This window comes from Fonsecaea monophora, assembly GCF_001642475.1.
Source record: "Fonsecaea monophora strain CBS 269.37 chromosome Unknown Scaff44, whole genome shotgun sequence".
In the NCBI taxonomy this organism is placed as follows: domain Eukaryota; kingdom Fungi; phylum Ascomycota; class Eurotiomycetes; order Chaetothyriales; family Herpotrichiellaceae; genus Fonsecaea; species Fonsecaea monophora.
Genome location: NW_019173975.1, coordinates 128,364 through 142,944, shown reverse-complemented (window position 1 = coordinate 142,944; position 14,581 = coordinate 128,364). Strand labels below are relative to the sequence as shown.

Here is a 14,581-nt window from a genome sequence, read left to right as displayed (position 1 = left end):
ACTCTGATTTGGGTGCACCCTTACCACTTCACATCAGCCTATCTGCGCCCCTTGTCTTAAGGACGGAGCAAAAGGAACAGTTCCATGCCCGTCTCGAATCAAGGTTGAGGGAGGGGCGCATCCAGCCATTCAGGGTCAAGGTGTCAGGACTCGACTGGGTACCGAATCACGACAAAACAAGATTCTTCTTAGTTCTGAAGCTCATGAAGCCTGAAAACGATGAATTAAACAGGTTGCTGTCAATATGTAATGCGGTTGCCCGGCAATTCAACCTGCCTCAACTCTATGAGGGACCCTATGACACCCGCAAAGGTCCGAAGTCGGGGCAAGCGAGCAAGACAACACGCAAAGTGACTGATAAGTCGGATGCCTTTCATGTCAGCATAGCTTGGGCTCTTGATGAGCCACACGATAGAGCCAGGCAAGAGCTCATCCGTCTTGTAGATGACAAGTTGCGAGCGTTGAAGGTGAGCTTCCCACTTCTCAAGCTCAAAATCGGGAATTCTGTGATCGACAGTCCTTTCACAGCCGGTTGTGGTGGAACCATGAATGACAACCATATCGGTTCGGTTGTCTTGTGAGAAGGGTGACTTCCCGCATCTGTCTTTCCCGTCACAAAGCTTCGACCTCTGCAGCTTTATGCTCAGCTGCGAACACACGCGGCCGTCATTCCAGCTCGGCACAAACAAGGGGTCTCGAGTCTGCAACTCCCTCGACACACCGACTCGTCTGACACGAACACTCGGCGATAGTGCTTCTGGCTGGAGAATGGTGCGCTGTTGGACCTGAACAAGCCAGAAAGCCCATCGTGACTACGACGGGGGTATTTTGCTGGACTTCTCATCCGCGACTTGTGAAGAGACATATGACGAGCAGTCCGGTCAACTTTGAATAGATATTCGTGACTGGGCTGCCAGTTGTGGTTTCAGTCCAGCACAATCCCTCAACTTTTCAGCAGCTTATTCCTTTTCTCTCTTCGCTTCCTCCTCTCGACCAATTTCTGATGCATTTTCTCTGCCATCTTCTCATACCGTTCTTTCTCCTCTTTAGCTTTCCGTCTGTCCTTGATGGCCTGTATCCGTCGATTCCGCTCGGCTTCTTTTTCTTCTTTCATTTCTTGTTCGCGGGCCTTGGTGGCTTGTTTGAGCATATCGAGTTCTTTTCGTTTGGCATATGCTGTCTGGCCTGCTGTAGGGCGGAAAGGCTTCTTGGGAGCATGCCAGTTCTTGCCTGCATATCCAGTGAGTTTCATAGAATACATTTCAACTGATGTAGCGTACCATTGACCCTCATCCCGACTTTTTGGACAGAATCGGTGGAGGCTTTTGGGTGGGATGATTCTGCTAGCGGAGACGTTGCCCCAGCCGGTGGTATTTTGGTCCAAGTGGTAGGGGCTGATAGTACTCAGTGCGCCTCTAAGCCTGAAGGTGTCCCTCTCAAAGAACAGTGCACAGGACAAGGTCCACGTTTGGCGAACATTTGTAGTGGAGGCTAGCAAATAATATTTCTTATCTTATCGGGATCTGAGCAGTGCAGAAAAAGGCGGGTCTGACGTAGTCAATTTACGGCAAAACTTCAAGGGTATCACTTGCTTGGAGTCTTGTCCGCGTTGCTGTCAGACTCTTGATTCTTTTAGCGCATGCGACTTTTCCTCATCGCCTCTGTTTGTCCACAAAATCTTTTTCGCCATTCACTCCACTCCTCGACGTACAACTGGCGGACCCCTCGATTTCCAGGTTTTGAAAGATGAATGCAACACTTTATGGGCTCTTCTGAACTGCGCCCAGTCCTGCCATGCATTAGCAGTCTTGTGCTTGATCCCTGACACGGAAAATTTTCTCGACTACATCCTGCTGGTGTGTCACTGCGCTTTATATTACTCCGCTCCATTTTCGCAAACGGCACCGACACCGCTCTTCCCTCGCTCCACGGAGCCCCCCTCACACAGATACCGCAATATGTTACGACGATAGCATTTTCTCGTTCCTTCTCCTCCATTTATCCTCTGCATGGCAGCCTTCAAAGATGAGCTACAGTCAGTCGCTGGCTTCGACCAGAGCAATGGTCAGAATCCCAGCACATCTACCCTCCGAGAGTCAGAGGTCCTGCATACCCCTCCAAGCCAAGGTCTGGAAGCGCTCAAGGACATAGTCTATGGATCAACAGCTGGAATACTGGGGAAATTTGTCGAATACCCTTTCGATACGGTCAAAGTTCGACTACAGTCTCAACCGCACGAGGCTGGCGCAGGCCCGCGGCTGCAAGGACCCCTCGATGCCTTCTCCGCTGCGTTTCGATCGCCTGAAGGGCCTGTTGTGTCTCTGTACAGGGGAATCAGTGCCCCCTTGCTCGGTGCTGCGATAGAGACATCCTCGTTGTTCTTCAGCTATCGAATCGCCCAGGATATCATTGTGGAGGCAACACCGTCACTGCGCGCGCAACGAGATCGAGATACTCACGGCAAGGTCGAACTCCCCTTCTCCTACCTCGTTGCTTGTGGTGCCACCTCAGGAGCATTTACGTCTCTCCTTCTTACACCGATCGAACTCATAAAATGCAAGATGCAAGTCCCATTGGCCCCGGGCAACCTCGCTTCAAAGCTGGGATACTCGACGACTCGGCCACCCGGCCCCATGCAGCTCATCACCACAATCTTTCGCACCCAAGGGCTGCTTGGTTTCTGGCATGGACAGCTAGGCACACTTATTCGCGAAACAGGCGGCTCGGCTGCGTGGTTCGGCTCCTATGAGGCTGTCAAAATGTTGTTCCTCCGCTCGGACCCTACTGTGAAGCAAGTATCAGATGTCAAAGTGTGGCAGCAGATGGTGGCGGGAGCAGCGGCAGGGATGTCTTACAACTTCGTATTCTACCCTGCCGACACGATCAAGTCACGCATGCAGACTTGCAGCACCGATATTGTCGCTGGACAGAACAAATTAACCTTTCTTTCCACTGGTCGAGACTTATGGCGAGAACAGGGACTCAAGGGATTCTATCGAGGCTGCGGCATCACGGTCTTCCGTGCGGCGCCAAGTTCAGCAATAATTTTCAGTATCTACGAAGCATTGCGAAAGTATTTCGGCTGATAGCATGGATGCGGCGAAACAGTCCGTCGCGGCATTCTTTCCCACCACAATGGCACTTTGCCAATGGTCGAGCAGTCAGCAAGACGGAGCTAGCGGACCAAAAGACGTGAGCATACCCATTTACTCTAAGAGCCAGGCGACATAGTTGCTTGACACACTATCGTCGTCAACCTTCATCAGCTTAGAGGGTATTAACACCACAACCAAAATTCCGATGTTATGATGGTAACGGTCCGCCACGAAGAGAAGGCGTTTTCTTTGGGCATCTAGCGAGCTTCGAGCGGAATGGGCCTCGACAGCACGATCAAAATCCATCTTGCGGCATTTTCAAAGCAAAAAGGTTCGAGAATGAACACAATCAGCATTCAATAGACATAGACCGGCGGAATTATGCATCAAGGCGGGTTTGGGTATATTCTGAAATGGATATCATATACCTCTGGAGCATTAAATATCCAACGGCGTTCATGTTCTTGCCGTGTCGTGTTGTATTGTCACTATGCATACGCTATTGACCTGTACAATCTTGTCCTCGTTACCTCTCGCGCAGATGACATCCCTTCGCGTCGCCTCGCTTGTCTCCATCCCGGTAGACCTCACGGAGAATGTTTGAGGTGAGACTGCCTCGACCCATGGAGAGGCGGGCTACGCGTGATAAGAAAGACCTTGTATATACCTGAGAGGCTTCTCAGTATAACAATTCGCCCAGGTCGATCGACCGGCACCGGCGTTGTTACGACGACTCGTCTGGATCGACATCTCGGAAAATGTCAATCTTTGGGAAACACTCCCACACGGGGTCGAAACTGGTGCCGATACAGGACGTGTAGGTCGTCGTCGTCGTGGAGGGAGGAGGAGGAAGAGGCTGAGAAGTCGGCTCGGAGGACGGAGGGGCCGCAATGATTGAGACGCCAGCTCGTTCCAGCTCGGCGCGACATTCGTAGACCAGCTCCTCTAGTCTTTCTAGGATCATGGCGTCCTTGTCCTGCCCGCCGGTGCTTCCAGGGTTTTGCTGTGGCAGCGGCAGCAATGATGTCAGGATGATGTTGTAGTAGACTATGTCTTTGACTTTGGAGCCGCGGTAGGGCAGGCGGCGGGTCATTGGTTCGACGGCATCTTTGGCTGCGTAGATCAGACTGTTCTGCGTGTACGAGGGCGTTCTGACGACGCCGTCGTTGGGGCCGTCCGGCGACAGTGCCGCAGGAGCTGGTGGCTGCGTGCTACTCGACCGACTGGCGGAGGAGCCGAGCTTCTCGATCTCGAGACAGAGCCCCAGGATGGCGTGGCCCAGTTCCTGTCGGTAGCAGGTGTAGAAAAAGTCCCAGTAGCCTTGCGGACGGGGTACGTTGAGCTCAGAGTACTGCGGATCGAACAGGTCTTGGTAGTTGGTGAGCATGAGGCAGCTCTGGAGGTAGCCGGTCCGCACTTCCCGCTCCAGCTCACATGTGTCGGGCGAAAGAATGCAGCGCGAGTACAGGTGCATCAGGGGTCGTCTGATGCTGATGTCAAGTTCCATCCGGGCCATCAGTCGAGAGGGGGTCTTGCTCGCCGCGTCACCCGTATAGTTGAAGCGCAATGGCGGGGGGAGATCTTGGAGCACTTTCTCCAGGTACCGAGTGTGCTGGAGGAGGTCTTGGATCTTGACATGGGTCGCGTCGTCGATTTGTTTGCAGGCCACAACCCGGCGCGGAAACGACTGCGCGAGGAGAAATTGACATAAACCATCGGTCCAATCCTGTGTTGGTCGTGATTGAGGCAGGGATTCCATACCCTCGAATATCTCATCATCATTGACATTTCGGGGCGGGTTGGAGGTGTATGGAGGCACCAGGCATGGCATCTTGCACAGAATCGACAGCATGAGGTCACACTCCACGATCGTCATCCATGTGCGGCGCCGCAGCTCTCCTTCGAAGACGGTAATCCCTGCTATGGTCGAGGGGTCTTGGTCCATCTTCATCACCAGGGCATCTCGAAGAAGTTCACCATTCAGGCGGAAAAGATCGTCCATCGGAACCAAATTCAGCCAGCTGCAAATGGAGAGAAGCATCTTGACCTGCAAAGCTGGTAACCGGTATCTCTCAGTATCCCGGAGACCTCGGAGGAAGTCCTTCATTAATTGCAGTGCATTGTCAGGTTTGATGGCCAGGCATGATCGAGCTGCTTCACATTCCCTATGGGTACCAAGAGTGACGGCGAGTGCCAGCACACCGACCAGCTGCGGAACAAAACCAAACCTGCATGCGTGCTCGCCCCTTGAAAAGTAGATGCGCAACTGATCTCTAAATTCGGGGAAATGCAGAATCCGAAAACAATGTTCCAGATTGTCGAAATAGAGAACGACCAGCCTTTCGCACACATCGAACGGCGGCAGTTGGAGAGAAGGCTCGCTGATTGAGGAAACTGACTGCGGCTGGGTGGTGTGTTGACCCTTGTTATTCTTCTCGACAGAGTAATGCAAATCTTTCAGTCCTCTTCGCAGCGCTGCCAGCCTGGGAGTGGTTGAATCATACTGCAGCCTGGTCATGAACGTGCAAGCGTCGTTGAACTATCAGAGTCAGATTTGAGTAACCCAGGAGGCATGGTCAAGGTTCTTGCACAAGGCCTCACCTGTGAGCTCATCTGACCAGGCCTGGTCGAGGACTTTTCAGTGTCGACAAAGCCGTCTGATGGAGGATGAATCCGCAGACTGTGGGTGACGGGCGGCTCGCCACTGCGGCTGGTGCTTTGAGCGAGCAAAGCCTGCTCGAGTCTGGACACGCGGTCCTGGAGATCCTCAATGATACCATGCCTCACCACAGGCGGCCCATTGTCAGAGAGACCAATTCGCGCAACATCGCTTCCCCCTCCGTCCACACTGGGCGCCGGATCTAGGCGCCGTCGCTTGTTCACGGTATCCAGGAATACTGGATGTTCGGAGTTTGGCTCCGGTTCTTGACCTGCCTGATATTCGCATCCACTAGGGCGTCCAATTTTGACACATTGCTGACAGGGATACGAACGAGAGCACCGTAGCTTTTTCCGTCTGCATTCCAGGCAAGAAATTACCGGTCTGGTCCGCTTGGACTGGGATGGATTCGCTGGACTTTGATCTGACATTTCTGCGCAGTCATGCTTGGAAGACGATTATGTTGTGGACGCTGGAGCTCTGATGTTGACGATCAAGGACCACCGCCGCGATTTCATCTGTCCATCTCTGTGTATGAGACCGAAAATGGGCTGGACTCTGGCAAGAAGGAGAATGAACGACGATGTTGACTATGTACCAGAAGAGATTCCGTGCTTGTGGTTGCTCGAGGATGAAAATCGACTGCGTCCAATGAGCAACAAGCATCTGACAACCTGCGCATCGCAACCTCGGCTGCGCCCTGTCATTCATCCATCGCCTCAATGGCTCTTTATCTGTCCTTTGCTGACTGCACGAGCTTCTTTTGAGATGTTATCTTGTGGGTGATTCAGTTCTGGCCAGAAATTGCATGTTCGATTTCCGCGGGAGCATCAAGACCGCTACGAACAACATCCGGCTTGTCGCTATTCGGCCCCGGCCGTGCATCTACACCAGATCTCACAGCCTCGGAACTCTACCTACGGTGCAACGGCTAAGCATGGACCCCAAATTCAAGAGGATCATCGAGCTCATCGAGTCGAAGAAGAAATCGTCGCATCCTTGGACACGACAGCAAAGATTCGACCAGCCCTACTTCTCCTTCTCGCCTGAGACTTCCTCATGGCAGCAGGTCACTCCGTCCAAGACGGCTTCAGGGGTGACAGGCTTGAGCAGATTCATGCTCTTGTCGTGGAACATCGACTTTATGCTGCCTTTCGCGGATGAGCGCATGCAGGCTGCTCTCAAGCACCTGCAATCTCATGTGGAGGACGCCCCACTGCCCAGCATCATCATGTTACAAGAGATGCTTGAAACCGATCTGGCACTACTTCAAACCCAGCCGTGGATTAGAGCCAACTACAACATAACCGATATAGACAACAAGTACTGGGAATCCGGGTACTATGGTACCTGCACGCTCGTTCCAAAGGTCTTGCCCATCGCTTCCGTCTTCCGTGTCCATTACGAGCAGACCGCCATGGAGAGGGACGGGTTGTTCGTCGATGTGACGTTTGCCAACGCCCAGATCATCCGCATCTGCAATACACATCTAGAGTCGTTGATTGCGGATCCACCGAAACGACCCCACCAGCTAGCAACGGCTGCCAAATGGATGCATGACCCAGAGGTAAGCGGCAGTGTGCTCGGCGGAGATCTCAACGCCATCCAGGACTTCGACAAGACACTCCATTCGGACAACAACCTCCAGGATGCATACCTGACACTTGGCGGAAAGGAGGATACCGACCAAGGATATACTTGGGGCCAGATGGCTCCGACTAAACTGAGGAACATGTTTGGCTGCAGTCGAATGGACAAATTGTTCTTCTGTGGAAAGCTGAGATGCGAGAAATTCGAGCGCATCGGTATGGGGGTCGAAGCCGAAGAAGAAAATGTCAGGAAGGCTTTGATCGACGAAGAAGGAATGGAGGCGGGCTGGGTCACTGATCATCTGGGCGTCAAAGCTGAATTCAGTGTTGGCGAGGTCTCAAGCTCTAAAATTTGAGGCTGCCACAGATTGTGGTTCAGGCTGCGACGACCCCTGAGCCCAGATGGGATTTCTCGATGACGCCTTCCATAATACTCCTCCCACTAATAATGCCAGTGGTGCAAATGACGATCTTCTTCCTCTGCCCCGACTCAACCAACTTGCGTCCGATGAATCTCAACGCTGCAATTTCCGTGAAGGTGATACCTCCCACAAACATGACAAAGATAGTCTTCCAATTGCCCGTGCCCGCAAGCGCAGCTTTCGCCCGCGATGCCTTCTCATCGGCAGGTTTCTGCGCAAGATTAAATGTTGGTCCCCTTGCAGACTTCAGCATGTCTTCGAAGCCCGTCCATCCTGTACTAGAAGACGTAAGGGGCAACGGCGACTTGTGTAGAGTTTGAAGATATTGTTTCTGTAAGATGCATTGCACAATGCGTATGCTCAGGGGAGCGTAGCCGGAATACACGTATGCAATATCTTCGGGGTCCTGTTCGTTGTACTCATCAACAATCAACCTCAGCTCCTTGCGGAGATAGCCATAGTTTGTTTTTGTGCCTTTTTCTGACGAGGGCCCTCCGCCACCGACTGGGAGGAGCAGAGCCGAGCTGGACGAGCGAGGCTGCAGAAGTTCCATGGCTTGCAGCTTATCTAAAGTTAGGAGATGCTGGAAGCCGTAGGCGTGCAAGATCTGCCGCCGAAAAGACTCCAAGTCCTTCGAGCGCAGACCCCCAGCTATTGCTGACTCGAGACAGAGAAGTCGGAGGACAGAAGATAAGGGAGTATCGCGGGCGATCAGCTCCTCGATAGTATCGTGTTGGTAGATTGGGTCTGTTCCCGCTGCGATATTCTGCTGTACTTCTAGCTCGCGGTTAAAGGCTTCGGAGCGAGTATACTTGCTCATGTCGTCTGCGAGATTAGTGTGAATAGCCAATGACTGGTGCTCCTGTTGGAAACCTGGTAGCTTGTTGACGAAGTCTCTCAACTCGTTGATGCCGCGAGCGGCATGGCGACCTTCGTAGTCTGATTCTAGTCGTCTCGCTATTTTGTTCAGATGAGGTCCAATCAGGGCGAAGTTGGAGGAGCGCAACTGTTCATACAGCGAGTCGGATGAGTCTAGCTGGATCCTGCGTTTGAGACCTTGACGGACGGCAGGGGCCGGAGATGTCGAGGAAGAATCAATCTGTGATCGCTGCTGAGGAGCTGCGCCGATAATGGCCGAGTCCACTTCCGCACGATTGTGCTTTATACCGACCAGTTCATCAATCAAGCCTTCGTAGGTCAGTTGGGTCAACAAGACAGTGGCGAAATCGACCTCTCGATCGATTATGATCAGCTGCTCGATTGAGGTGCTCGGCATGGTGGTGTACTGGGTCGCGGCTTCGTCCGCGTCAAGCTCCTTTCGTCCTCGGAGGAGGAGGTTTGCAAGCTTTTTGGCGTTATCTCCTTTGCCCAAAATCCGTGGAAACAAACCATGTCGTTGTTGAATCTGCATCAAGGCTTTCGAGGCCAGGTACAGAGGGGAAGGATCGCGTCGCTGTGACACTGTGAGAAACAAAAGGATTGTCCTGTCGGAACATGGGGACATACTAGGTATAAATCATTAAATGCGTCCTCCATCTCCAGTGAGAACATGTCGTCTTCCAAGGGGAGGAAGTATATGGGAAGCTCCGACACATTGACATCCCCCAGTATGCCCTCGTCCTCTAGGATTCTGTTCGACACCAGAGTCCTTCTCGGCACCCAGCACACGGAGATTTCGTGCTCGACAGATCCATTTCTCTGGAGCTTCTTGATTTGCTCTGTTTTACATGGTGTCAGCAGGTGCCGTTATCCTCTGTCACAAGATCGAATGAAGAGGATTTTTCAATAGAGGCAATGCGATTATGGTTTAAACCGTGTCGATATTGGGAGCTAGACTGACAGCAAGGCACAGAGGAAATGATCCACGCAGTCTCCTTGTAAGTCCCGTAGGTAGAAATGGCAGACACTTCAAGACGCACCTGCGACAGCCTGGACCAGGCTGGCCTTCTCTCCATGAACAAGATAGACGACGTTCCTCTGTGAAGAGTCGGTGTTGCCATTTTCGAGCTCGAAGACTTTGTCCACACCATACTCCTTGAGCGTCGGGAATTGAATGAACAGGCTAAGCAGTCCAGTAAGATCCTTTCCTATGACCAAGTTCTTCTTGCCGCGGACCTGATGCAGAGTTAGTATGGACAAGGACAACGACGAACGGTAGCTTCCTTACTCACGCCTTCAAGCAATCCGAGGAGCTCCTTTCTGGCTTTGTTCCGGAGATGCTCCGCCTCTTTGTCTATGTTGGGGGCCATTGGCCTTTCTTAGAATCTGTGCATTATCTCATGGCTGGTAACAAGTTCTTGCAATCTGCTCAGCTGGGCTAAGATCATATTGATGAGTTTCATGAGACGCGCTTTACTCGGAAAAGGGTTTGAGCTGGGGACAAACCAGCCAAGACCCTGAGGGGGACAACGCAATTCTATTGGACGAGGCACCCCGCCGGCGCAGTGAGACCAGAATCCGTGGGCTACTGCGGTTTAGTTGGATTTGGGGTCGAGACCGCCATCCATCTGAGGGAGGGTGCACTGCCCATCCTGCCACGTCCGCCTGTTTCAGCTCAAGATCCTATATCAGCCTCAGAAAGACTCTGCGTATTGTCCTCTCCTTATTAAGGGTCTCCGTCCGCTGATTCATTTCTACACCTCTTTGCCTCTCGTTTCTCGCTCTTCCTGGTTACTCGACATTCCACAGACATGGGTAAATTCAGCCTTCGCAATGGCGACGACGACGATGATTCCAGCAGACTTGCCCTGTTCGGCTCCAGATCCAAGAGCAAATCTCCTGCCCCTTCCCAGAACCCTTATGCCTCCACAAACCCCTATGCACAGCCAGCCATTCCTCCGGATCCCTACACAAAGGCTAAGATGAGCGCTGGAGTTATACCTCCCTCAGGTCAAGGAGCCCCCTCAGGCTCTGGTAAGCCCAGTGGCTTGCCCGGTCCTGGTCAACAGCGGCCACCATATGGAAGGGATAACGCATACGGCAATCAGTCATCAGGTAGTTTTGGAGGAGACAATAAATACGGTCCTGCCCAAGGCGGGTATGGGGGAGGTAGTGGTTATGGGGCAGACAAATTCGGGAACCAGAACGGTTATGGAGGCGGTGCCCCTGGTGGCAACCCATACGCAAGCATTCAACAGCCTAGTGGAACCTCACGGCAGGGGGGGTATGGAGGGTTGGGTTCCTCCTCTCTCTACGACAACGACAACAACCGCGATGAGTTGTTCGGCGGAGCACGAGAAAGGCTGGAACAGAAGCAGCAAAATCCAAACAGTGGCCCTCCTGAGTATGAATACAACTCTGGTGGTGCTGATGCTGGTGACCGCAGCTTCGGAGCATATGGTGACCGTCAATTGACCGCAGAGGAAGAGGAGGAAGAGGATATCAATGCTCTCAAACAAGACATCAAGTTCATGAAACAACAAGATGTGGCATCTACCAGAAACGCCCTTCGGATTGCTGCTCAAGCTGAGGAGATGGGGCGGAATACTCTGGCTAGACTCGGTGCACAAGGTGAGAGAATGCACAACACAGATCGGAATCTTGATCTCGGCAACAACTATATCAACATCGCCGAGGACAAGACCAAAGAGCTCAAGACATTGAACCGGAGCATGTTTGCAGTCCATGTCAACAATCCCTTTACAGCCAAGGACAGACGTGCGCGCCGGGATGAACAGATCATGGACCGGCATCATGCTGAAAGAGAGGCACGTGAGGCTACCCGAGAGGCTGCTTTCAGAAGCACCCAACGTATGAATCAAAATTTCAAGGGTTTGGACGATGCTTCAGCGGTTGGTACGACGAAAACAAATCTAGCTGAAAGGGCCAAGTACCAATTCGAGGCCGACAGCGAGGATGAGGGCATGGAGAATGAGATCGACCGGAACCTGGATGAGCTCTCCGGGGCGGCCAAACGTCTTAATCTCCTCGCTCGAGCCACAGGAGAAGAAGTCGAGGCCCAGAATACCCTAATCACCACCATTGCAGAGAAGGTGCGTTTGTCCCTTGATCCCACGCCTGACCCCATTTCGCTGACCCTGCCACAGAGTGACCGTTTCGACGATCGTCTTCATTTCCAGACCGAAAAGCTCAAGAGGATACGTTAGAGCAGAGTCCCTATTTCTTCTCACATGGAGCGGAGGTTATTAAAACGGCGCTGTTGAATCTTGCCCTCTTTATAGACGTCGTTGGATGCTTTCAGCCTTGTCTGTCATTCTTATGGGGCAATGGGTAACAGCCTCGTCGATCGTGATCGTCAGATCAGCCTCGGGCCGCGATTGATACCCATGTCTACCTCTCGCAAAAGATCTCTGAAGGGTCCAGCACGTGTTGCAGATGCGATGACTTGAAGATCAGTTGTCTTCATGGAAACCTCACCAAAAAGGGTGGATTGATCAGCTTTTTCCTCAAAGTATCAATCGGCTGTATCTTTCGCCTCATACGCGATTGCATTTTGCTGGGAGCGTGGAAAGGCAGAACCTGGGTCAACCAAGTGGACTACCCGCGGATAGAGTAGCCATGTTGGCAGAAATCCACTCGCACCTCCTGGGCACGCTCACATACCTTGTTGGCACCCCTTTGGGTCGAGCCTGTCTCCGAAGATCACAGTCGAGTTCTCGTTCTACTGGTTATCTGAAGCTTGGCTTTGTTGACCTTGAGGTGCTAGCTAAACTCGTGTACGTGAACTTTTCGAGCACGCTTGATCTCCTTTCTTCGAATGTTCTTTGCGCTATTGCTGAGTCCTGCGTAAGGCTCGCTACATGAGACATGCCGCAAGGCTCTAGTTATGCTCCATAGTCGACGCGTTCGAAACCAGGGGCTCAATTTCCCTTGGACACCCTGGTCGGATGGAATTGTCTCATTTATTGATTCGGAAAATAAATTTGGTAAGCGCTTGAGACACTAGAGAAAGCGAGGACGTAGCGCATCCACGCTCGGTTGTTTTCTGCTCAGACTCCTGGGCCTGCGAACAAGGAGATCATTGCGCAGTCCAGTCCTCAATGTATCGGGTTAGTTTCTAAGATGGCGGTTGCTGAATACGTAAAATGTGATGATAGAAGAAGCGGTACCGAAATTTGATCCTGCAGGGAGCAACTGTGATGGGACGTCTGCTCAGGATCGAAGGCCGCTCGATGTTGTTGACGAACACAGAATTGCAGATGAGATGTGGCGTCTGCAAGATCTTCAATGGTTGCTTGGTTTTCGAGTTTTCTCTTCAAAGCTAGGCATCTCAAATACAACACAACACTCCTCTCTGCCCATCGCACAGGCGCACAAGCAGTCGTCTCGAAAGCGGGAAGGAAGGCCATGTGCCGCGAGGAAAACAAATTTCATGATGCGCCCGTGGTCCGGATCCTAGACAGAGATACCGAGGACGAAAGGGGTTGCATCTGACCGCCGTGGTTGTCTTCAGCTCTTCAAAAACAAATCCATTTCGGTCAGATGCTATGCCTCCTTGGGACGCTGGTTCGCGTATTTAGCCTCCCCGAACTTCAGAGTTTTGCGGCTTGGAGCGGAGCTGGAGAGGAAGCACCTGCAAGTACCGATGCAGAGTTCTGGGAGCGGAGATGGAGTTGGGGGGCGTTCTTCTTTGGGTCTAGAGAAGAGTCGTCCTGCGGCTTTGGAAAGTCTCTAGACTCTTTGGGCCTTGCGAGACCTGCTAGCAAGCTCTGACGGTCTCCATCTGGTGCGAAATGAGGATGCAGAGTCAAAAGAAAAATCGAGGTTTATCTCGCCAAATCGATCCAGCAGCCAAACAGTGGGCATCTGACACGGGGTGTCCGCTCTGAAACTATCACCAAAAGCAAAAGTGGCGTTTTTGGCACTACCAACCGCAGATTCCATCACTGCGTACCAAGTTCCAGTCACGCATTGAATCACCTTCAACCCGCAACCCGAGAAACCTTTAGCATCCGCACGTCGGGACTGCTGGTCTCTGATCCAAAGACCAACCAACGACTGAGAATATTTGCCCCCACCACTCTGTTCGGTGGGCATGCTTGCCGGCTTTGTTATGGCTCGATATTATTCTCTGCCCACGGTAACTCGTGACAGGAGACTCCTCAAAAAACAGGTTCTGTGTAAGCCCGAATTGCATCATCGTTCCTTGAGGTCGGTATTCCAATTTGTTGCTATTGATGGTGACACTGATCTCAAAAGACCCTTCCCCGCCTGGTTCAGGGACTCGACCAAAGCCTGATGCCTTACCAGAGTCGTCCTTGTCTAAACCAATAACACCTCTCCTCCCACCCCCTCTAGAATAGGCTGCATGACGTTGAGAAAAAGAAGCTGCTAGGTTGAGGACGCAGGGCTTCTGACTCGGCGAGGACGAGCGCCACCCGCTGCCCGGCTGTCGTGATTGTCGCAAATGGGACAGGGCATCCTGACAGGCTAAGAGGAGGTAGCCGCCTAAGACGCCATGGCGTCGTTTCAGGTTATGGTCCCACTGGTCCTTGCCGACGCCTCATTAAAGGAATCCAGGAAATCTCCGGTAGAGGTAGTGGAGAGGCTGCGTCCTTAGCGCCGACTGTTCATTTGTGCCGGAGTGTGAACAGTGAAAGACCGAAAGGATAAGCGCAATCTTTGGCAAAAGGGAGAGAGCACTAAGGCTACGGAGTATCTACCACTGGTTCGAAGCAACAGGGCATACGAGTAAGAAATTGGGCCAAAACATAGGGCTAATTCGAGGGACAAGGTCCGCAGTCAACTCCTTGTAAGCCCTTCCACAAAGACGTCATGCTGGGTCTGCAAATGGCCACAACCATTGCCAAGTTTCGTGGACCCTGCGTCGGCATTCAGAAGTTTTACGTATGAGGT

The 14,581-nt window shown here is 52.4% G+C and overlaps 6 protein-coding genes across 6 annotated transcripts; 3 read left to right on the top strand and 3 right to left on the bottom strand.

Moving 5' to 3' along the window:
• Nucleotides 1-943: 943 nt before the first annotated feature.
• AYO21_06397 (rRNA-processing protein cgrA) lies at nucleotides 944-1,293 on the bottom strand (the record flags this gene model as incomplete). The annotated part of the gene is made up of 2 exons (XM_022656357.1): nucleotides 944-1,230; nucleotides 1,281-1,293. The coding sequence occupies 2 exons, from the start codon at nucleotides 1,291-1,293 to the stop codon at nucleotides 944-946; spliced, it is 300 nt and encodes a 99-aa protein (XP_022511333.1).
• Nucleotides 1,294-2,009: 716 nt separating this feature from the next.
• On the top strand, nucleotides 2,010-3,086 carry AYO21_06396 (hypothetical protein; the record flags this gene model as incomplete). The annotated part of the gene is made up of 1 exon (XM_022656356.1): nucleotides 2,010-3,086. One exon carries the CDS (start codon nucleotides 2,010-2,012, stop codon nucleotides 3,084-3,086), a length of 1,077 nt encoding a protein of 358 aa, XP_022511332.1.
• Nucleotides 3,087-3,819: 733 nt separating this feature from the next.
• Nucleotides 3,820-6,185, bottom strand: AYO21_06395 (hypothetical protein; the record flags this gene model as incomplete). Its single annotated transcript, XM_022656355.1, has 3 exons — nucleotides 3,820-5,634; nucleotides 5,697-6,029; nucleotides 6,135-6,185. The coding sequence occupies 3 exons, from the start codon at nucleotides 6,183-6,185 to the stop codon at nucleotides 3,820-3,822; spliced, it is 2,199 nt and encodes a 732-aa protein (XP_022511331.1).
• A 506-nt stretch (nucleotides 6,186-6,691) lies between these two features.
• Nucleotides 6,692-7,692, top strand: AYO21_06394 (hypothetical protein; the record flags this gene model as incomplete). Its single annotated transcript, XM_022656354.1, has 2 exons — nucleotides 6,692-7,633; nucleotides 7,687-7,692. The coding sequence occupies 2 exons, from the start codon at nucleotides 6,692-6,694 to the stop codon at nucleotides 7,690-7,692; spliced, it is 948 nt and encodes a 315-aa protein (XP_022511330.1).
• Nucleotides 7,693-7,718: 26 nt separating this feature from the next.
• Nucleotides 7,719-10,014, bottom strand: AYO21_06393 (hypothetical protein; the record flags this gene model as incomplete). The annotated part of the gene is made up of 4 exons (XM_022656353.1): nucleotides 7,719-9,218; nucleotides 9,272-9,483; nucleotides 9,685-9,880; nucleotides 9,937-10,014. The coding sequence occupies 4 exons, from the start codon at nucleotides 10,012-10,014 to the stop codon at nucleotides 7,719-7,721; spliced, it is 1,986 nt and encodes a 661-aa protein (XP_022511329.1).
• Nucleotides 10,015-10,455: 441 nt separating this feature from the next.
• On the top strand, nucleotides 10,456-11,871 carry AYO21_06392 (hypothetical protein; the record flags this gene model as incomplete). Its single annotated transcript, XM_022656352.1, has 1 exon — nucleotides 10,456-11,871. The coding sequence occupies one exon, from the start codon at nucleotides 10,456-10,458 to the stop codon at nucleotides 11,869-11,871; it is 1,416 nt and encodes a 471-aa protein (XP_022511328.1).
• Between the last annotated feature and the right edge of the window lie 2,710 nt (nucleotides 11,872-14,581).